Genomic DNA, 22,913 nt, shown 5'->3' with positions numbered 1-22,913 from the left:
CCCATTGTCGCCCTCCCCACAACAGTCTAGTTCACTGTTTTTCAAATGGGACTTAAGAACTTGCAGCCGATTAAGTATGCACTTACACGGCACACTCTTCAGTGTGTATTCAAATGTCTTGCTGAGCCCTGTCACCCTCCTCTGAAAAATCACATTCTTCCAGTATATAAATGTGTTTGCACACTTACTTTAAACCTGCAAATAGTGCTTCACACTAAGCCTGGGCTCACAGTTGGGACACAGAGATAGGAACAGAGATGGCACAGTATTTTACTAGAACAAAGGAGGGACAGTTGTGAAGGCCGGACATGCCTCGTAACTCAGTACCTACTTCTCCGCTGGCCCACCAGAAGCTAAAGCCAGATCTCAGGAGGAATAACTGCACTGGATTAGTTCCAGGACACTGGCGGGAGAGGGGATTGCAGCCCTCCAAGGTCTCAAGGTACCCATTGTATGCAGCTGGTCTTATTGGTTGCTTCTTGTCTCCTTCATGATAAGAGAACAATGGAAGATGTGAGAAACCTCAGTCATTGTGGACAGAACTGCGCTCTGAAACATCTCCAAAGTTCTCTCCCCTTTCTGAATTGGTTTTTGCTGAATTATTCACATACAGAAGTTAGTGATGTGGATGTATGTATCACATTTATTTGACATTCACATGGAGGAATTATAATGTAGACATCATAATATAGGGCTTGGGATCCTGTGTGAGATATACACTGGAAAACAGACAAGGATAACAGACTCATTGTGGCTCTGTGATTTACCCTAAGAGAGAAAGGCAGTACTTGGCTAAAGCAAGATATTCAGTTATTAGCTCATCATTTTGAGAGGTGACACACTGGATATTATTCAGGCTAGCCATTTTAATTAAGACAATGACTACTTGAGAATATGTTTATGTCAATGTCTGACAAATGGGAGCAATGCATGGTTCTTCAGAATGGTCTATCCATGTGACCTGTGCTTGAATGCAGCCTATTGATCTTGATGGTAGCCCTCCTGAAAGTTCTGCTTCAGAATTATAAGGATACTCTGGGCTAGGTCTGGGTCTGCAATACAGGAAATCTTTATGTACATTTCTAGTGATCTATTTAAAGTGCTCTAAAATAAACCAAAACAATACATTCTGCATCTCATTTTTGAAACTTCAGATCATGTTTATATTTTAAAATAGTGTGAAGTCATCCAGTAGCATAATTTAGATTAATGATGAACTTTATATTTTGCCTTTCCAACTAGTTGTGTAATCCTGTGGTTTGGCCCTTAATATTAGGAAAAAGTTTTTTTTTTTTTGGTTTTTTTTTGGGGGGGGCTTCAAATCAGCCTTTACTCAGACCTCTCCCCCTTTCTCCACCCCAGCATGGGCTAGCCCATAGAAAGTCTACAAGAGAAAACTGAGGCCTAGTCCCTGAGAGCAGCAGAAAAGAGGCAGAGCCATGCACGGAGTATCCCCAAGACTCACAGCACAGACCACTCAATGCTGGCTGCAAAATAAGGTGATGGCACCTCGAAAAAGTTTATCCCACCCATGTTCACAAACAAAACACTGCATTTGCAAATATGCACACACGACTACTTAAGTATGCAACCTTTTTTTTTTCTTCTTTTTTCACTTGTCTGTTTCTCTGAAGGTTGATTCAAGTGACATGGTTTAGGATCACCCTGGGAACAAATCTCTGGACATGTCTGTGAGGGACTTTCTAGATGAGGTTACCTGAGGTGTAGGAGGACACAGTCTTAATGCAGACAACCATATTGCATGAGTTAGAGGTCCTCCACTAAATAAAGAGGAGAAAAGGAGCCAGGCAGCAGCATCCATTTCCTTCTGCTTCCTGACTCCAGATGCAATGTGATCAACTACTTCTGCCTGCCATCATGACTTCTCTACCATGATGGATTGTACCCTTGAACTGTGAGCCAAAGTAAACCATTTCTCCCCTCTGTTAATTTTACCGAGTATTTCCTCTCTGCAATGAAAAAGTTTAGCATTTCATAAGGTGACTGGTCATGTGTGGTCCTGTCCTTCCAACTTCTCTCCTTTGTTTTCTGCCCACCACCTTTCTTGCCCCCTCCCGCAAGAGCACTTGGAGTTTTATATCCATGGGCAGAATGGGGAGAGATTCCAGATTCTCGGCCTCTCCTGGCGATGTTTTTCCCCTTTATTCTCTACAAAGAGAGATTTTTACAAAATGAAACCATCCTCTGCTATCTCTGAACATTTTCCAAAGCATAATAATATAACATCTTTACTGTCTATTTTATGCAAACTGCATCTCAGAATCCTAAACTGAAGCAGGGAGAGAAAAGAGAAGTCAACAGTGTGATGGAAATCCTGCATTTACAATTGTAGGTCATAAGGAGCCATGAACAGAACAAACACAATACCTTGTTCACAGCTAAGGACTAGTAGGTATTTGGTTGTTGACTCTTCCTTGGTTTCCAATGAAGAAGCATGGATTAGTGCCATGATAGTGCTGCTATATCCTTCCTGTGAGCTATTGAAAGAAAGCCCATATCTTATTTTGTGTAAAAATGTCTTCATTTGACATGCAGATTCTCTCTAATTTACAGCTATGCTCACTCAATGCTGCAGTCCCCTGCTTGCACTCTGAGTTGCTTGAAATATCCTTCCCGAAACCTAAAGCCAGATGCGGCTCATCTGCTTTCAGTTATTTTCGCATGAAGGAGCAGACTCAGTCATCAAGGGAGTTGCACAAGCCAGAGATTATTTATCACTTTGGATCATGGGTAGGGAAAACTTCACTCATGTTGCTGTTTCATTTATGTGAATACCATTAAACCTGAAATTTGAGGTTAATTTGTATATTCAGAACCAAAATGTAAGTAACAGAGTGATTCCCTTTCCTCTAGAGAGGTTTGCAGAAACATCTTTTTCTAAAAATCTAAATGTAATAGTCTCATTAAAATGCAAATTGAACTACAGCAAAACAGAGCTGAGTCAACCATCCAGAACACCTAAACCATTTGGGACTTGTCAGCCTTCTGCTTTTAGAGAATGGGGAAACACCACCCAGAGATTAGATGTTCATTTAAGTAGACAATATCCAAGGTGCACTCTATGACAGCTTCAAGACCACCAATTTATGATCTCTTTTTGCATTTGCATAAAGTGTCCAGAACAATGGCTTCAATTCTTTGATTTACTTAAGGCTTCACGTGACATTGAATTTGTAATACAGAGCAAGAATCCCAAACTTCCACGCACAGACCATTTATCTATAGACCGTTAGTTAAACTGTGAGTTGTTTAGGACCTAGAGAACTAGATTCTCCATTTACAGTGGATACTTCTGGTTTGTGTGAGTGGCATCAGAGGAGGAAAGATAAAAGGAATAAAAGAACTAATCAAATAAAGAATGCAATAACACATTCACCAACGTGACTACTTTATTCATGGAAAAGCTTTGGCTTAGTTTCTTGTCCTACTGATATGGTAAAATACCATGCCACATGCAAACTAAGGGGTACAGTTTAAGTGTACTGCCAATCAAGGTGGAGAGGTCAAGGGTGCAGGAGCTTGAAGCCGCTTACCACACATCCCAGCCACAATCAGGAGCACAGAGGATTGAATCTATGCTCCTGAGAAGCTCCCTTACTCCTCTCAAACAATCTAGCATCCCAACCAAACAGTGATCCCACTGTTTATGATAGATCTTCCCACATTAATGAACGCAAAGGAGGTAACCCCCAGAGGCACACCCAGAACTATTTCCCAAATGATTCTGGATTTTGTCAGGTTGACAGTAAATCATGCCACTAGGTGATAAGATTTGAATGTGTTTTGCTTCTTTGAGTTCATCCTGATGTTACAGGAATGAGACTTAAGTGTTCTCAATGTTCTGACTGATCAGATGTTACTTATTGTAAGTTACAGTTTTAGCAGAAATGCAAGAATTGGAAGAAAAAGAACTAATGCTTTCAAAAGCAAGTTTATGTAACTTTTCACAGAAGATGAAGTATTCCTTTCCATTTCCTCCCATGAGGTGTGGAGTGAGTGTACCTGGTGTCTCTGAGCCACCATCACAGGAGAATACAGTCTCAGTCGTTTTGTTTCAGAAATCTGGCCAAGCCCTTAAGTTTTCTCTTTTGAGTTCTATTACCTATCCTCTGTTCTTAACAACAACCTAGTGTGCAGTTTGATTTCCCCATGAACATAGAAGAAGAGCAACTGAAATTTGTTCTTCGTTGTGATTTGCTGTGCTTGAGACCTCCAAGGTGTTAAAACAAAAGGTTCTAATGCAAGAAGTACATGCTGAGAGGAGCCTGATATAGCTGTCTCCTGAGAGGCGCAGCCAGAGCGTGACAAATACAGAGGCCAATACTTAAGGCCAACCATTGAACTGAGCATGGGGTCCCCATTGGAGGACTTAGAGAAAGGATTGAAGGAGCTGAAGGGGTTGGCAACCCCACAAAAACACCAATACCAACCCGAGTTCCCAGGGACTAAACCACCATCCAAAGAGTACACATGGACTGACCCACGACTCCAGCTGCATATGTAGCAGAGGATGGCCTTATTGGGCACCAATGGCAGGTGGGTCCCTTGTAGCAGAAGTGGTGGTCTTACCTCTGCTCTTGGTGTGTCAGCATTCTTGGAGACCAGCTTTCTCTGGGTGGGATCTGGGTACAGAGAGCTATGTCACAGGGTCAGCTCTGGGCACAGGTGAAAATCGGAAGGATCCTGTCCCAGATTGCTCCTGGGTTCCTGTGTCCAGAGGGCTCCAGGCAGGTTCCTCTTGGGCCAAAACTGTGAGCAGAAGGGGTGCTCTCACCTGTGCTCTCAGAATTATCAGCACTTCTGAGAATCTAGCTTTCTCCCAGCAGACCTGGGAACAGAGAGCTGTGGCAAAGGGTCAGCCCCAGGCACAGGCTCTGTAACTCTTTCATATTGGAATTTAAAGTAAAGTTATTAAATCAATAAGAGGTTCTACCTTTGTTAAATATTTTCAGAGTCTAGCTGGTAAGTTTGCTTGTATTCTTTAACTTTCCTGGAATTGCAGAAAGACAAAAACAAAAACAATTAAGCAGACAGACAGACAGACAGGTTCTAATTCATATGTTGCTCCCTCATAGCCTATAATGTATTTGCATATATATATATGTAAAATCTTAAAATATAGAAAGAGATAGAGGAGAGGAAGAGAGTGGAATATTTGATGAGGAGGGAGGATGGGGTGTGGAAAGGCATCTGAAGAAGAGGGTACAAAAGGGGAACAGTGTTAGTGGGGAGCAGAACCGTGAATATATAATTTGTTCAAAACTATCATGGTGGCATTTGACACATTGCATGCTAATTAAGGCATTCTTTCCAGAGTTGGTGTTTAGCCCATTTTTTATAAACAAAGAAACAGACTTTGAAGAGTTAAAGTCCTTTTGTGGGCAATTCATCCCTCAAAAGTGGAGTTGAGTTTTGTGTGAGTTTTACTTACCTTCTTTTTACTGAACCCAGAAAGTCTCTTAAAATTTAAATAGCGGTTCCTCTCATGATGGAAACCATGATTGTTTTCCTAGCATAAAAACATAGTATAATAGCTGTGGTCCTAAGACCTTCCCCAGATTCTTGCACTCTACTTATAGATGTAAAACCTAAAACCCTTTGTAGAGAGAGAGGGGTCCTGGTCAGTATCCATTCTTCGGTGAAGATAGTTGCCCTGCCTTTTTGTCTTCATTATAGGGCTGATGAGTAGGTTTCCTTCTTCTTGTACGTCAATCTGTCTTCATCAAGGAAGTATTGTTTAGGATTCTGTCTGTTAGGGTGTCAACAATTCTAGCGACTAGTATTTCTGAGCACTGCTGGGCAGTCATTGAATAAACGTTTCCATGTGTTTCAGTAGCAGATCTTTGGATGTCCACTCTCAGTGGTACTGTGCCTAATTGCAGGTAAAAAGAATTCAGTGGAAAAATGAAGAGCCTCATTCACTGAGCCTGATAGCAGGTCTGGGATGCGAATTGTGCAACTGGAACCAGTATACTCTTTGCCAGTTTGTTATGCTGCCTCATGTCATACAGCCCTCCCATGGGAGACATTGGCTGCTTCTTGAAAACATAAAATAAAACAAGAAACAAACAAGGCTGCTGGTGAGGGAAGACTTGTCCATCTCGCAGCCTCAGGAGATAACTGTCAAGCTTTCACTGTAGACTGGCGTACACTGCACCCTAGTATTGATTGTTAGAAGTATCAAGTTTTTTAAGAAAGTAGTTCTGAGCAAAGAATCAGTCCAGGGTATGTTGGTTTGATTGAGCCCCCCATGGGCTCAGGCTTCTGAAAACCTGGGTTGTGTTTAGAGAATAGAACCTTATTCTACTTCTAATTTGTCTCTGTGCTTCACGTCTGTGGCTGAGGATGTGACCTCTCAGCTTCCTGCTCTGGCCATTGTCCCTGTTGGTTGCCATGCCTTTCTACCATGATGGACTCTAACATTCTGGAACTGTAATCCAAAATAAACTCTTCCTTCTAGGTTGTTTTGGTCACGGTATTTTATTTTAGAAACAGAAAAATAACAGACACAGGAGAGGATAATTTCACAATCTAGTCATCTTTTCAAGATCATTGTGAATAGAAGAGTGTAAAATTATGAACTTGATACCTGATTAGAAACCCATCAATAAAAAGCCAAATTGCCTGGTGTTTACTCTGATTACATATGATTTTTCAGTCATTTACCTTAGCCATCTCAATGATAGAAAATATTCCTATAATACTACATCCTTTTTATTTTGGTCAAGGTAGAAAATGTGATGAGACAGTGTCTCATTACACAAACAAAAATAATTTAACATTATAGCTCTCCCATGGACATTCAGAGTCTGGACAGAGAACGCACGAATCAACAGGACATGAAATTTGTCTAGTTGTCACCTTCCTTCACCATATATACACTCTAATAAAATGTCCAGGGGTCAATACATCCCAGTTCTTTTAAAAATACATAACCCTGGCCTCAGTGTCAAGCTTGGCCTGGGCACCTGTCCTTGACACCCCACATCCCCTTCCTTCTGCAGCTTTTGCGGTCTGCACTATTTGCCCTTATCAGCTTCTCCGCTTCTGACTCACAAGACTGGTGGTGCTCCTGCGGCTCAGACATCAGCATGGCTGGACCCCACTTTGATCTTTTCCTTTAATTAACTTAAGCCATTTCCATGGTAAAATGAAGATTGCAATTTTTTTCCCTCTGACTTCAAATGTCATTTTTTTTAAGGTGCCAACTTACTGCCCCGTTTCTAATTTAAAACATTAAACAGAACTGTTGTTTCCCACCCACAGCTGCATTCAGTAGTGAATTTGCCTTCCACTTTGCGAACATAAAACTTGATTAGAATTTGCCTTTATATCATGAGGAAAGTGTGGAAACCACAGTTCTAAATCCTTAGGTAATGTGCTTGGTCACATTATGCGGGAGTAATTTCCCTAGCAAAGAATATAAGTATCATCCTTCTGGGAGAGGGCTTGCAACTCAGTCTCATGAGATCACTGTTGGAGGGGAAAAAGAGAGGGCTTACCACAAAACACTCCAAGTTGTCCTGTTCTTGCTTTGCCTCTCCCTTTGATTCTTAATTTGATTTTTTTTTTTTTAAATTGGAACAGGCTCAGCGAGCCTGGGGGAAATAATGCAGTTCTGGGGAGAATGAAGAATCACTGAGGGACAGTATATGTTGGACTTTGTATCTATGATTTGTCATTTAAAAAACAAGAACAAATTTAACAATGAAAATGCCTTTGTTTTCAAATAGGAAAGTATCAATATGGATGAAATTAAATCCCTAAACGCAAATACAACCTATGATATGACCAACAGCCAAACGATAGTATTATCCACAGTGAGCTGAGCCCATCCATACAAATTACTAATTAAGGAAATTCCTAACAGACTTGCTGTAGGCCTTTTTATCGACATATTTTTTTCAGTTATCATTCTGTCTTCCCAAATATGTGTAGGTTTGTGTCAAGTCATTGACAAGATCCAGCCAGGACAGAAATTGATCCAAACTCTAACAAATTATAATGAAAATCGTGAATTAGTCCTTGTATTTTTCTTGATTGACTTGATGACACACGGGCATTAAGAAGGTTGTGGAGAATATGGACTACTAAGGAGACCTGATCTTTGGATGATAAGATAAATATAACATGGAAGAGAAATTCAATGGATAGATGTTTGATACTTTCAAAACAGGGGTGTAGATAGGACCAGAGTTCTCTCTTAGATAATAATCTCCTCATACAAACTTTGTGCCTTCTCACTGTTCAATTTTCTTCACTACAAACTTGGTAGTGTATGCCATAAGGTTGTCATGAGAATCACATGAATAAACCCATTTCAGTCCTTGAAAAAGAACCTGAGACACAGTAAAGCTCAATCAAATGAGTAGTTATTACAGAAATAACTAGAAGCCTATAACGGCACTTTTGTTACTATGGTAAATGGGAAGAAGTTAAGTGGTCACAATCCCACTTGAACTAGGAAAGATTCATGGAGGATTTAGGAAGCATCATGATTGTATGATAGAAGAGAGAATTTTCTAGGTTGAAAGTGTCAGGAAATGCCAGGATAGGGATGAAGTGTTCACTAAAGAAAGGTTGGAGATACAAAAATTCAGCTATACCTTAAGTTATAGGTTGCACATGTCCCCATTCCTTACCCTGAACCTATCTTCAATTGATAATTACCTGCCAATGAAAATTTAATTCTTCCCAAGGGAGTCTTACTGGGGAAAAGTACTTTTTAGGGTAGATAGAGTTCCCAGCAGTAGATTGGCAACGGAGAATGAACTTAGTGGCATCTTTAGAGCTTCCTTGTCTCACAATTTTGTATCAGGGCTTAATTTTTTATATTTTCAATTTTTAATATATTAAAATATGTATGCAATTTGTGCATATATTAGGATGTCCAGTTTTGTGTTTTTATGAGGTCCCTGAGTGTGGAAATGAGTGAGTTTCTCCATTTCTATCCATTTTTTGCTCTTTTTTCTTGTGCTGTTTTTCTTTCTTCTGTAATGTCCTAGTCTGATGTGACAGTTCTTTATTTTATTTTAGTTTAGTGTTATTTCTTAGAAACCTTTTGGTTTTTTTAATGAGAGACAGAAAGGGGGAAGATCTGGATAGGAGGTGAATAGGGGAGGAACTGGGAGAGATTGAAGAGAAAGAATAATCAGAATATATTATATGAGAAAAAATCTTTTTTCAATAAAAGGGAAAAATTGCAAGCCTTTAATAACTGTTCTAAGGTCATAGGTAGAGTGGGTCTCTATGTTGTGGCATTACAACGTGACAGCCTATATAACGAACTTTTCTTCTTTTATCCATAGTATCAGAGGCCATGTCAACTTTGCCACATATCACAAAAGTTTCAGATTTGGTTCATGATGAATTAGGAATCCATAGTGGAGCTCTATGAGAGACCTTGAAAGAAAGGCAAATAATTCAATACCTGCTATGACAACCTCTCTTGGGTGCCCATTAAATCTGAAAGCCAGTCAAGCTTTCCCTTGATATTTCAGAATCGGTATTCTAAGTCTCCATTGTACAATGTCAAAGCCCTGAGGTACTGCTATCTTTGTGGGAAAGGCACCAGAGTGAATGGGTTATGCTACTTACAAAGGAAGTGATTTTGCACAAAGATCCATTTTTTGTTTATTCATCTTTAGTTCAGGGATGAGTAGGCTGTTTTAAGGGTCAATTGAAAGAGAATGCGCCAAATTCTCAATGTGGCCACTGGAGTGAAAAATGTTCTTGGAAAGGTTAGCTTCCTCACCCCTCCTCCCTTCCTCGATGCCCTCTGTGGAGACAAAGGCAAAGGCAGCCAGCACTGGAGGACCAGTGCAACTCAGCGTTGTATATGCTGTATCATTCTCAATGACACTGTCAGGTTGGAAACTCTTTTTACATGTAGAAACTGTCTCATGGTTGTTCTCTGATCTCATCTCACTTATAACATGTCATTCTTCAGACAGGAAATACGAGGAACCAGGTCTGAAATTTCAGTGAAGAGCCTCAAGCAGGAGTCCATGCATGATCTTCTGACTTTTACAGTCATACAGTCCATAAGACACATTTCTTTGAACCCAGTGGCCTTAATATATTTTGTCCATGAAAATAATATTAGATTTAATGAATGGGTCTTACCTGCTTCCTCTGAGAAGGAAAAGACCACACTGGTGGTGATATAGACACTGGACTTTAGAAACTTCGTAGAAGTTTCCAAGACGCCACTTACCCAGCTGTGTGATCCTAATTCTTCAGGTGTTACATAGTTAAAATAGGTGCCACACAAGGCTGTCATGAGGAAGAGGGTAAAGGTAATTGGTCGTCTGTGATATTACGCTTGTAGTGGGTGTATAATACATTTGTAGTATTCTTTTCTTATGCGCAGGACAGAAGTTTCTATTCGCTCCTCTAGAAGGTTGTAGAGCTCAGAATGTGGCAGCTCCTCTTGTTCAGAAGAGAATGGTAGCACTCCTCACCTCACGTTGTTGTCAGCAGATGAGGAGTTAAAGGTGTCTCAGCCGGTCCTATGATATAGAGTATCTGAAGGGGAGCTAGATGTGTGGACTTTGAGATCTAGGGGAATGCTGTGTGGTCCATGACAGTTGCCTTCTCTCATCATCGTTAGACTTTGTGTATTTGTATACATGTGTATGTTTGGGTAGTTAAAGGTAATTTGGTAGACTTTTCTTTAAAACATTTTTTTAATGAAAAGCAAAAATGAGTAAAGCATCAGTAAATACCAAAATCTCCTTCCTTAAAATTGTGAGGCTTAGAAAGAAAACAAGGGAGAAGACAAGAACCTGGGGCTCACTTGGTTATTCAAGTTTGCCATTGTTGCAAGTGTGGCCTTTGTTGCTTCTCTTTATCTCTGAAACAATAATAATAATAATAACGAAAATGTAGTAAGATTCTGAATTGGAACTGAGCTCCCCACAGGCATTAATTCTGTGTGTCTTGATGAATGTGGATCTCTGTAGTAGAGCTCTTTTTAAAAAAAAATAACATTTGATAATGCCACAGGATGTGACAAGGTGAATTTCTAGGAGGCAGTGTTTATAGTTTCCCCGTCCTTGAGCAAGTCAGAGTTTAAAAAATGAGCTAGAAGACCACTCAACATCAACTACCAAACTCTACTGTAGCACACAGCTCTGTCTGCTTCATCTTCAGATGGCTTCTTTTTTGTCTTTAAAAAAATGCTTCCCTTGGCATCATGTACTGTGCTCCAGACATAATATTTCTTCTTGTGAATTTGCTTAGACTCCCTTGAGGCCTGGAACGAATGCTGCTACATTTCCGTACATTGCAGTCTCTAATAGCAGATGAAAAACCACCTCTATAGGTTCTTCTCTGAAGCCCTGAGCTCTACAAAATATTGTCACAACACTATAATATCCTTGTATTGCTTATAATACCCCATCTCCTAATTGTTTTTGTAGAATGCTCCTAGACTGCCAGATGTTTGTAGGATAAGCACTGCCTCCTGATTCATTTGTTTTTTATTTCTGGGTAGCCAATCATTACCGTGGGCTTGTACAATATTTCTATACCCATGGCACTTGGAATGGTTATTCAATTGAAGGTAGTATCCATCCAAATATGGTCAAGAGAATTGAATATCATCCCTAGATGCATACTTTAGCCCTATAGCCTTGCTTCACTGAATAGCACATAGCTGGTTACCCATGATTCATCATGCATTTTGGTAGCTTCTGGGGACAAAATGACAAGTAAAGCTTAACTTAAGTTTTAATGTTATGTACAGCCTCCTAAGGGAATGCATATGTAAGCAAGCAGATGCCATGCTGCATGAACCCTGCTTAAAACTCACACAGCCTGTGGGTGATGGATCTGTGACTAAAATTTAAGTCTATTTAGCTCCAAAGTTAGCAAGTACACTCCCACAACAGAAAAGGTAGCAGTGCCGAGAACAAGTTCTGCTCAGAACCCTCAAGAAAGACGGTAGTCTCCACTGAGCAAGCATGTGGTCCTGTTCCACAATAATTGTTAAATCGGAGCATTTTGTTTCATTCACAAACTAGGTCCTCCAGAAGCTGGGAAAGGCAGATGAAACAAAAGATGAACAGTTTGAAGAATATGTTCAGAACTTCAAGCGGCAAGAGGTGAGTACCACTTTTTAGTTTCTGCAGTAGGAAGAACTTTGTTTTCATATATGGTGTGGTTTGGATGATTCCCAAAGCTCCTCTGTTGGAAATTAATCCCCACTTAAGGAGGTCCCTATTTAATCTACTACTACAGTATTTAGCGGCAAGGCCTGTCAGAAGTGGTTAGGATTATAAAAGCCATTTGGGAAGCTTTAGAAGAAGAAGGATAGAAAGCAGAGAGATACTACATGCTTTCTGACCTGTGATGACTCTTTCTGACTCTGAGCTGCTTCAGATCTCTGCGAATACGACTGTCATTACCCAAGAACTATGAGCTAAAATAAACCCCAAGTCTTTATACTGTCCTTAGTCTGTGATCCTGTGTCTCTGGTAATACAAAGGTGACTAACCCAATGTGAAGATGATACTTGATATTTCTATATTCTGCAGAAGACAAGAAGATGGGCAGGGGTTGCAAGCAGTAAGTTTAGAGCATAGTTTCAGGATATTAAGCACCCTGGACCTTTGCGTTGCAAATGAATAAGCTGAAGGATACTCCATGGAACTCCTTGGAACTCCATGTGCTAAAGAATCCTAGAGAGTTAATTAAGCATGTCTATCAAATGATCTCAGTCAATACATGCTTCAAGACCATACACTCTTGGGTTGGGGAGATAGATCAATCAGTAAAGTGCTTACCTCAGAAGCAAGTGGGTGTGAGTCTGATTCTTATCATACATTATCAATTGTAGGACATGATGGTACACACGTGTATTCCCAGGGCTAGGGAGATAGAAACATACAGTTTCTCAAGGAGTCTTTGAGAGTACTATTGGCTTTATTTTGAAACTATTTTTTCATAAAAATATAATATATTTTTTGCATTTTTTCTTAGTGTTACCTATTAGAATCAGAACGGCTTTTTTGCAGTTTAGACAACTGAATGGAGACAGTGGGTGCCTTGTTCTTTTATGTGTTTTAGAGGCAGAGAAAGACGGAAAGGAGGATGTGAAGCCGATAGAGGGATTCATTGAGTTTTCATGAGAACTAAATTTGGGGTCTGAAAATTTTGCTTTACAGAGAATGAGTTCTCTTTTACCTTTAAAATTTGTTGGGTATTGCAATGGTTAATCTTAACTGTCAACTTGATTGGACTGGCAAGCACCTAGATTAGTAGAACAAGCCTCTGTTTTCCTAAGAGATTATGCAGGAAAGAAGCTTCATGGATGTGAGGGAAACCAGCAAATTGATAGGGACCCTAGAGAGAACAAAGGGAGATATAAGCCTTTATCTAATGTTCAGACACTCTTCTGTGGTTTCTGGTCTCCATGAGGTGGGAAATTTAGTTTCTCCACCTGTCATTCTCCCTCAACATACCATAGAAACATTGAAGTCAGCCAGCCATGTACTTAACCTTTGAAACAGTGAGCCCAAATAAATACTTACTTAAAAACTTTTTCCTTCTCAAATATTTCGTCACAATGGTTAGAAATAATCTGACTAACAGAGCAAACAATTCACTTATGTTGCATATGCTGGAAAAGGTGTGATGTTTATGTGCAAATACTAACTTAGTAAGAATGACCTACCAAGACAATGGTCACCTCTACAGAGTGTAGAATAATTAATGTTATATCATGGTGACTCACTGCTTGAAACAGAATCCAAGGTCATTATCTAGCCTAGACAATCTAGAGTTCATGGTTTCCCAAAAAATATGTTTTTTAATTATCAATGATATGATTGATAGTATACCACAAATCGAATCAAAATTTTAGATGTTTCAAAATTCTACTTTTGTGAAATAAGCATTCTTGCTGGTAATATCCTTACTAGTCTATGTTGGAATATAGGTGGCATGAGGTCTCTCCTTGAACTCTGGTTTGAAGCTTAGATTTAGTTTATTCCAACTACAAACTTTAAAAAAAAAAATCTCAAATGTCTTTTCCTAGAACGTAGTTTATGTGAGACTGGTTTTATGTGAAGGATTTGTTTGCATGGCCCTATTAGTCTGTTTGATTTCCAACTATAGTTTTGTGACCCAGATTTCAACCTGATTAATTAACATGAAGAGGAAAGGAGAAATGAGGATAGAACAGCAAATAGAATCAGTGATGTCTCCTATGAAGGATTCAGAATTTTCCTTGATGAGAACTAATCCACGGGAAGCAACAAAATCTGATGTTCATTCCTCCTTGCCTGAAGTGCCCCTTCTCCCCTGCCACCTTTTCTGATTTTTCTCTTTTATTAGAGTTTCTAATAAGTGGCAGAATTGGTATGGGCACCAATTATTTTCAGTTCACCTGGCTTCCTGCTGACAGATCCCTTAATAAGTGCAGAAAATGTTCTGGAAGGAGGGAGCTTGACCTTTCTGTTTCCTGCCTGACAAATGCACTCTTCCTGCTAAGAAGCTCTCACCTTTGGCAAATTGGCTGGCTATAATGAAAGGCCGGGTGGCTTGGCTGGACCCAGAGCTACAACTATCAGATCACATCTTGATGATGGGGATGTGAGCATATTCGTCCAGGCCAGGTCCAACGGCAGTGTTGGAAGAGAGATCTGTGATTCATGAGTATCCATCTCCTCTGAGAAGGGCCACAGTAGGAGTACTTCCTGCTTCCTTCTCAGCGCTCTTCAGGGTGCCAATTTTGGTGAAATGCTTAGGATCAGATGTGTTTCACCACCTCAAGATGTTTAAATTGGGGAATATTTGTATAGATTTTATTTGATGGACAGAATTTATCTGAACAAAATCTGAACTACTTCTGAACTCAAAACTTTAAAAAAGGTTCCATTTTAGTGTCTCTCAGACTTTAGTTCTTCTGATTAGAGATAGTCAACCTGTGGACACCAAGAAGAAGAATTTCTGGGACCTTATGTTCTTTTCTGCTGAGGTTGCAAACCCAGGGCCTCTCTGTAAGCTCCTAGTTTTCCTGAGCTCCAGATTCTGCTTTGCCACTTTTCTCTAAGAGACTTGAAGTCTTGCTCAGAAGTAGAACACATACTTGCTGATACTTGACTGTATTCCCAGAGGAATTCTGAGATGAAAGTGATGTTTATTATGTGTATCAGTGAAGACACTTTTACAACATAGTCAAAGAACTTGGAAGGTGTGTATCAGTGATTCAAAAGAAAAAATTAGAAAATTCATTTTGAAAGGCACATGAATAAAAAGTACATTGCCCTGTGCACTGACATATGAATGTAAACTTACTGTTTTATTATGGTAAGATACACTAGTACATTCCTTTGGAACACTGTCCCAACAAAAAACAGTCATACTGTGAATATGTTGGTTCATTCATATTTCATTAATGTAATATGTTCATTTAATATGAACCGTGACCTTTTCTTTCTGAGCTAGCCACTACTTTGAGTAAATGTGTGTCCATCAGGTCTGCTCTGCATAATGATCTGGTTCTAAATCTTAGCCTAGTCAGTCCCAGTCTGACACAAATCCTCCTGTCTGGAGGATTATTTGTTGAATTGTATGCTTACCGGAGCAGTGTCTTCAGAATTTAGCATATTCAGAACCATCAAGAAGGCCTTAGCACAACAGTATAGATCCCTGAGATAAATCCTAGGGGATAGCCTTCATTTCTGATATGCCCCTAAGTAACATCAATGATATTCATCCAGGGACAGTACAAGCAGGACCTGTACATTGACAAAACTGATATATTCATACAGTGTTTTCTGCTGCTTTCTCTGGTTAGTACTTTAGCCTTCTAACATTTATGGACAGTGGCTAGTTTTAGCATCATGACATATGGAAAGGGTTTGCTGGTCATGCTTTGCATTATCTTTCCAAAATCAAACAGTGGAAAGGACTTGTCTGTAATGTGCATGATGCCAAGTTCAGTGATAGAGCTCCCAAGGCCATGCAGTTGTCATGCCAACAGAAGTTGGGCATCTGCTAAACTACAGATGCACTAGTGCTTTCATTTTAGTGACAATTAATTTAATGAATGGTTTTTTAGGTCCTATGGTTTAGAAAGGGAAATTTTAGTCAGCACTATCACTCTAAATTTAGGCTATTGGAGTAATATTAAAAGCATTTGGGGAATCAGATACATTATTAAACTATCTTTAGATGGAGGGAAACATATTCTCTGCAAGGAGTTGGAACCTTGCTGGAAGGGAAACTTAGTAGACTGAATGAATACACTAGAACCTTCTTGTGAATGACATAATCACAGATTGCTAATCTAGTTTTTATATCAAGAAATTAGAAGTGCTAAATAAGCCTTAAGCAAGGAAGACTAAGAACATAAAAAGGATAAGAAGAGAAATCAATAATTCTCAGAGTCAGAAAGCAGTGAAATGGTACATGAAACAAAACAAAGCCGGGTCTTGGAAACACGAATCAATAGAATTGATAAATCTCTCAGCAAGAGTTACAACAAATAGACACAAATCACCAGTCTGAGAGAGAAAGATTCTCATTTTAGAACTGGTAGTCAGTTAAAATACAGTAAGCGAATACTGCAACACAGTGGGCCAATTTCCTCACAGCCACTAAGACAGGATCAGCAACACAAATGTAAACATTAGAGAAAGTGAATTTGTGATTTAATGTTTGATAAAGAAACTTCTAACTCCATGTTGTTTAGGAGAGGAAGATTCTTACAGGAGAATTGACATCAAACTTACAAACTCTTGTAGAAAACAAGAGGAAATGCTTCAGTAGTACCTCCTTTGACAGTTGTTACCCAGTAATCTTTATGTAAATATTTCTTTGTGCAACTTTATTTTTGTAACAGTTCTTCTGATACTAGTGCACAGTAGTACCTCATGCTTAGGTATTGTGGGATGCTCATACACTGTCCCTTCTCCTCCTTTCCACTCCCAAGAAATGTTGGCCGTGAACCCCTGGCTACTCAGCTCACCAGCTGAGAGTTCCCTGTTTATAGTACAGTGTCTTCATTAACTTCCTCTAATGCTTACTCTTGATTCTCTTCACTCCTGCTAATGCTGGCTTTGCAATGGAGGAATATCTTGGTTATTAACTAGAAACTGATTCAGTTTTATAATGAAGATTATAAAAAGGTCCTGTGGTTCAAAGTTTACCCATGGCTACATTATATTGAGTGTAAAAGCTTTATTATATACCCAATTATGCTGAATTGTAATTATTATTATTGTCTTAAAAAGTTCACAGTTAATATGGTAAGAGCCAAGCATGAAAGCCGTGAGTCCCTTCTTCACACACTTGTGGAATCCGATTAGGTGAACATCATGACTTTGGTGACAGGGCCTTTAACTATGTTAACCACTGTGATTGAGGTAGTTGGCTTTTGAACTTTAAGGGTTAGATGAATTATTGAAAATGCAAAGTTTGTATTAAGCCTCAGCAGAGGTTCTCAACCTTCCTGAGGCTCTGACTCTAACACAGTTCCTCATGTTGTGGTGACCCTCAACCATACCATTATTTTTGTTGCTACTTCATAACTGTAATTTTGTTGCTGTTATGAATCATAAGGGAAATATTTTTGGTGGTAGATGTTTGCTGAAGTGGACAAAACCCACAGGTTGAGAACTGCTGCCTTACACAATGAAACATTGTTCTTGGTCTTTAAGACTGAGATTCCTACTTGAGATGTCTTTTATGTCTACAATATAGTGACCCTAAAGTCCCAAAATGCTCATTTATAACCAGTCATCCACCTAAGTTTCTAGAAGGAAATTCCTCAGAGAAGTGAAGCAGCAAATTCTACAGCGTGCTTGAGTTGACTGTGATTACCCTGTTCCATCATGACCCGTAAGAGAAATCAAGAGTAGCACCCAACTGCTGGGATGAGGGCTCTCTCAAGTCAGTTGAGCTGTTGTACAAATTACAGGTTTATTATTTATAGAACATGCTTTGTTCTGTTCTCTACTTGGAGTATATTACTGTAGTGAGGATTATTCCAGGTCATGTCGAGAAAAGAAATAATTTGTTTACAGTCATGGGATGTAGAAAAACAACAACTTAATGAAATTCATAGGCAAATGGATGGAACTAGAAAATGTCATCCTGAGTGAGGTAATCCAAAGAAAAAAACACACATGGCATGTACTCACTGATAAGTTGATATTAGCCCAAAAGCACGAATTACCCAAGATATAATCCACAGACCACAGGAAGCTCAAGAATAAGGACAGCCAAAGTGCAGATTTCAGTCCTTCTTAAAAGGTGGAATAAAAATATTCATAGGAGAAGATATAGAGACAAAGTTTGGAGCAGAGACTGAAGGAATGACCATTCAGAGCCTGTCTCTCCTGGGGATCCAGCCCATATATATACAGCCACCAAACGCAGACAATATTGATGAAGACAGGAAGTGCATGCTGACAGGAGTCTGATATAGCTCTCTCCTGAGAGGCTCAGCCAAAGAATGACAAATACAGAAGCGAATGCTAGCAGCAAACCATTGGACTGAGAGTGGGGTCCCCATTGGAGGAGTTAGAGAAAGATTTGAAGGAGATGAAGGGGATTGCAACCTCATAAGAACAATACCAACCAACCAGAGCTCCCAAGGAATAAACCACTACCCAAAGTATATACATGGACAGACCCATGGCTTCAGCTGCATTTGTAGCAAAGAATGGCCTTGTTGGGCACCAATGGGAGAAGAATCCCTTGGTCCTGCCAAGACTGAACCCCCTGTGTAGGGGAATATCAGGGTGGGAAGGGGGGTGGTTGGGAAGGGGAATGCCCTCATAGAAGAAGGGGTAGGGGGATGGGATAGGGGACTTATGCATGAAAAACCAGGAAAGGGAATCCATTTGAAATGTAAATAAAAAATATCCAATGAAAAAAGAAAAGAAAATAGCTTAGTAGTATAAATATTGCATAGCAGGGCTCTGTCATACCACAGCTGTCAATAGATATGAAACAGCTTGCTTCCAAATCTGTGATGTTTACTTAGAATGCTACAAGGATGTAACAAAATGGCTGATGTTCAGGTTGCAACCTGTTGGTTGACAACCTCCAGCAACTCCCAGGTTTACACTGGATCAGGATTATGTCCCTGCCCACAATGCAATGGGCTGTTCAGTGTTTCAGTACTGACTTCTGGTGACATTTCAGCAAAAATGCATAAGAAAAGCTTCTTCAGAAAGTTGTGGCCAAAGAACATCTCCCACACAGAACGAGCAGTCCGTGGTTAGGGGAAACAAGAAACCATGGAAATGATGGCTTTTCATCTAAGGAAGGCTAGTAAGGGAAGACATGACATGTGGAGGAATATGTTCCATTTACTTTGTACTTTTTCAGAATCTTCTCTACCAGAAATTTCGCTACCTGAATATATTTTAAAACAGAAATTGTCTAACCTCTCTTCTCATGTTGGTCCCTTGACTTCCTTCTAAATGTGTGTCTGTCCATGTGACTTGGAACAAATCTTAATTGTTCGGTCTTGCCTTCATTTGGACTCTTGTTCAACACAGTTTATTTGTTGGAATTAGTTACATTCAGAACACTAAAATTGTCTTTGGCCAAACCCAGAGATTAAATTCCAGTTACCCTTCTTGTATTTGGTAGAACTCATCAGCCACCAGATGAGCAAAGCCTTTTCTCTTTACGGATCATGATAGAGAGACATTTGACTCCAGACACTCTGCTGTAATCAAGTGAGGAAAGGATGCTGGAGCAGTGAACAGGTTGTGGTCAGTATGTCTGCAGGGTCCCTTGGGGACTAGACCATTTGTCCTCAAGTTCTTTCTACATCCTCCAGTGCACCTGACTCCTTGTGACTGCCTACTCTCCTCTGGTCCTCCATGTCCACATGGAAGTCCCACTTGTTAAAACACCTCTTCCTAAGCTACTGTTGACCTGATGTTTCCCAGTCCTTTCAGAGTGTGCTCCACTGTTCACTTCATTAATATATTATTTTTCCACTCCTTTGCATGACAACTATTTATCTGTGTATTAATGTCTGTTAGATTGTCATACTTCTAAAGAAAGATTCCCAGTCTCGGTCACTTAAAGAAACTCTCTGTGGCTCCCATCTGATGCCAGGTATTTAATAAGTGCATCCCAGTTTTGACTTGCCTATTGAGCCTATGTTTCTTATTTTGCGCATTCACCATCAGTTTCTCTCTTTGCCGTCACTAACTGTTTTCTTCCTTCATTCTAACTTTTTCAGCAAAATACCCATAGGAGGTTGTCTACATGGTTTAGGCTCAGCTGACAACTCTGAGTCCCAAAAAAGATCTGCTGGTGCATACTATATTCCCTCTTCAAAGAGCCTTACATGTCATTATATATTTAATTAAGTCATTTTATCTATGCAACAAAAACGTTTCTCCTGTCACTGAGTTCTAGATCTGTTTTTCACTTTTTAGCATTAAAAACTGCATTGGGTAAGCAGTGGTCAATGCAAAGATAGATAATTTTTCCAAATGAGGAGAACAAGAGACTGAATGTTCATCCCTAAATCAGCTCTCTATTAAACATCCCCAACACCACCACGCAGGGGGCATGTGGAAGAGGAGATAGAAGGTAAGAAAGAGCTGGAGGATGGGGGTGTTGTGTGTAATTTTATAAACACACCTTTCTACCTCCTTGTCCTGTGCCTCAGCACCCACTCTGACCTCTCCTGGTTCCCCTTGCTCAAAGTAGATTGTAACCATCCCCCAACCCAGGAAGTCTGGGAGCTGCTATCTTCACTCTACCGGCCCTCTCAACTAGCTTGGCCAAACCACCAGCTATTACCTTCTTTATTGACACAATCAGGAGCCAATTAGGGAACCAGATTTTAGTATCAGCTCCTCCCCTAGATGGGGATATTGCTGTGAGATGGTTTGGGGCCATGGCATGGCTATTGCAGTCATGAGCTCACAGGAGCTGTGGTGGCCTGCACATGATAATGCTGGCCCAAATTCTAGCATAGATGGAAGAAGTGTTCTCCAGCCCCACTCCTTACACAGAAGCCATTGGCAGTTGTTTATTGGCTGGGCAATTGAAAATCCTTCGTGTGTGTGTGTGTGTGTGTGTGTGTGTGTGTGTGTGTGTGTGTGTGTGTATGTGTGTGTGTGTGTGTATGTGTGTGTGTGTGTGTGTGTGTGTGTGTGTGTTTGTTGTTGTTGTTGGTGGTGGTGGTGATAGTGGTAGTGGTTTTGTTTGTTTTTAGGATGTGACAACTGGTAGTTTTCTTATACTTACCCCCAACATATACAAATGCCACATGAATGTAATGACATCATTTTCTTTTGAACTTAGTAGATTATTAAAAAATTAAGTAAAAAGGAGATATGAAGTTCTGAGGGAAAAGTATTGGAGGTCATGGGACAAATTAGAAAGAGGAAATAAATGCCAGGTAGATATGATTGCATTTGATTCTATATGTGTGTATATACATGTATGTGCAGATAAGTAAAGTTCTCAATTTAAATAACATTATTAAGAAAAATATGCTTTATGTTTCTGTAGAAGCTCATTAATTTCTCTAAGAATAGTGTATTGCAAAGCATGTGTTTTCTAAATTGGTATTTCTGAGAGGATTGTGCATCTTTTTGCCTGAATTTATACTAGTTATTAAGGTGAAGACTGGTTGTCCTATTTTGTCCTGTAAGGGGATCAGCATCTGTCTGCATCTGGAAGGTTCCCATAGGATCCTTTACTTTAGTTTCAGCAGGAGCTCTATTGTCTTCAGTGTCAACTTGGTCCACAAAAGATTACAACATTTAGACATTACAACATCTCAAATCAGCTTTCAAGATTTTTTATAGATCATTTGATAGGTGATGTCATGTGAAGGTATAATTAGACCAGTATTGGGCAAGTATTTAAGCATTCATTTGGTATTTCTTTTTTCTGCCAGGAGCTAAACTAGGTCATTAGGAAGCTAAGTAAAAGACAGGTAAAATCACTTCTACTAAAGATCTTACATCTCACAACAAATCAAAATTTAATAAGTGGGTAGAATATATTGCCTTCTCAGAAAAGTCAACAGTATGGAAACATAGGTGAGTGAGGGACAAATTGAGTCTGTGTATGATGCTGGGAGACGTGAGGAAATCAGTTCTCAAGGTCTGCTTCTTAGCAGAGCTATAGTGCGCATCATAAGAGTCCAGCTGAGAAAGAAAGAAAAGAAAAATTATTGTTTAAGATGATGAATATAAGTGACAATGGAATCTTCTCAAAGCAAAATATGTTGCTTCATCATAAAGATGATCAGTCGATTGGCACCCAAGTGGGAGGAGAAGGAAGGATGGCATATACAAGTCCGGTAGTTGACTTGAGAAGAGCCGGACAGTTCTCAGGTAGTAGGTAGAGCATAACTTCCCTATAGGTAAACACCTCTCAGATCTGGACTCTCCAAGCTCAGTGAGAAAGCCAGAGATATTACTGAAAATGATATACTAAGTGTCATGGAACTCACTGTAACTTGCTATGATAGTCTTTGAACATTCGAGATGTATTCATTATACATAGTCATAGCAAAGAAAGTTGCTTGCTAAGTTCTGAGCAAAGATTTTCTCTGCAGGGGTGAATGGGCTTACCAGCGTGAGTTGGGCCCCTGGTCTGAAGGAGATAAAAGAGATATATTAGGAAGGCCTGGAAAGGCAGGAGGGCCATGAGTTCTCTAGGTAGGCCACAGCAGTTTGTTTTGTAACCTAGTATGTGTTTTATTTACAGACTCTTGATTTACAGTCCTTAAAAAATTTAACTCATCAAGGTTGTCAGTCATTTGGTTCCTATGAGAGAGCAGAGAGTGGATACATGTGAGTAGTTGACCTGCTTCATGTCCATGCCACAGTTGCCATCTATAATGCCAGATGACAAAAGAAGTTGGTCATACTTGTCAGATAACCTGA

At 39.8% G+C, this 22,913-nt stretch overlaps 1 protein-coding gene across 3 annotated transcripts in view; it reads left to right on the top strand.

Annotated features, from left to right (window-relative positions):
- Positions 1-1,387: 1,387 nt before the first annotated feature.
- The window catches only part of LOC148000176 (amphiphysin-like), a 143,308-nt gene continuing 121,782 nt past the window's right edge, over positions 1,388-22,913 (top strand). The window contains exons 1-2 of one of the 3 annotated variants that reach the window (XM_087591860.1): positions 1,388-1,499; positions 12,048-12,128. In XM_087591860.1, coding sequence (XP_087447986.1) covers positions 1,440-1,499; positions 12,048-12,128 — 141 coding nt within the window. In that variant the 5' untranslated portion in view covers positions 1,388-1,439. The remainder of the gene's footprint in view (positions 1,500-12,047; positions 12,129-22,913) is intronic. The other 2 variants (XM_087591859.1, XM_087591858.1) reach the window with 2 other exon arrangements.

Source organism: Rattus norvegicus, chromosome 17, assembly GCF_021556685.1.
Source record: "Rattus norvegicus strain SHRSP/BbbUtx chromosome 17, alternate assembly SHRSP_T2T, whole genome shotgun sequence".
Classification (NCBI taxonomy): domain Eukaryota; kingdom Metazoa; phylum Chordata; class Mammalia; order Rodentia; family Muridae; genus Rattus; species Rattus norvegicus.
Note: the sequence above shows the minus strand (reverse complement) of the source record. Positions and strands in the feature narration are given on the sequence as shown.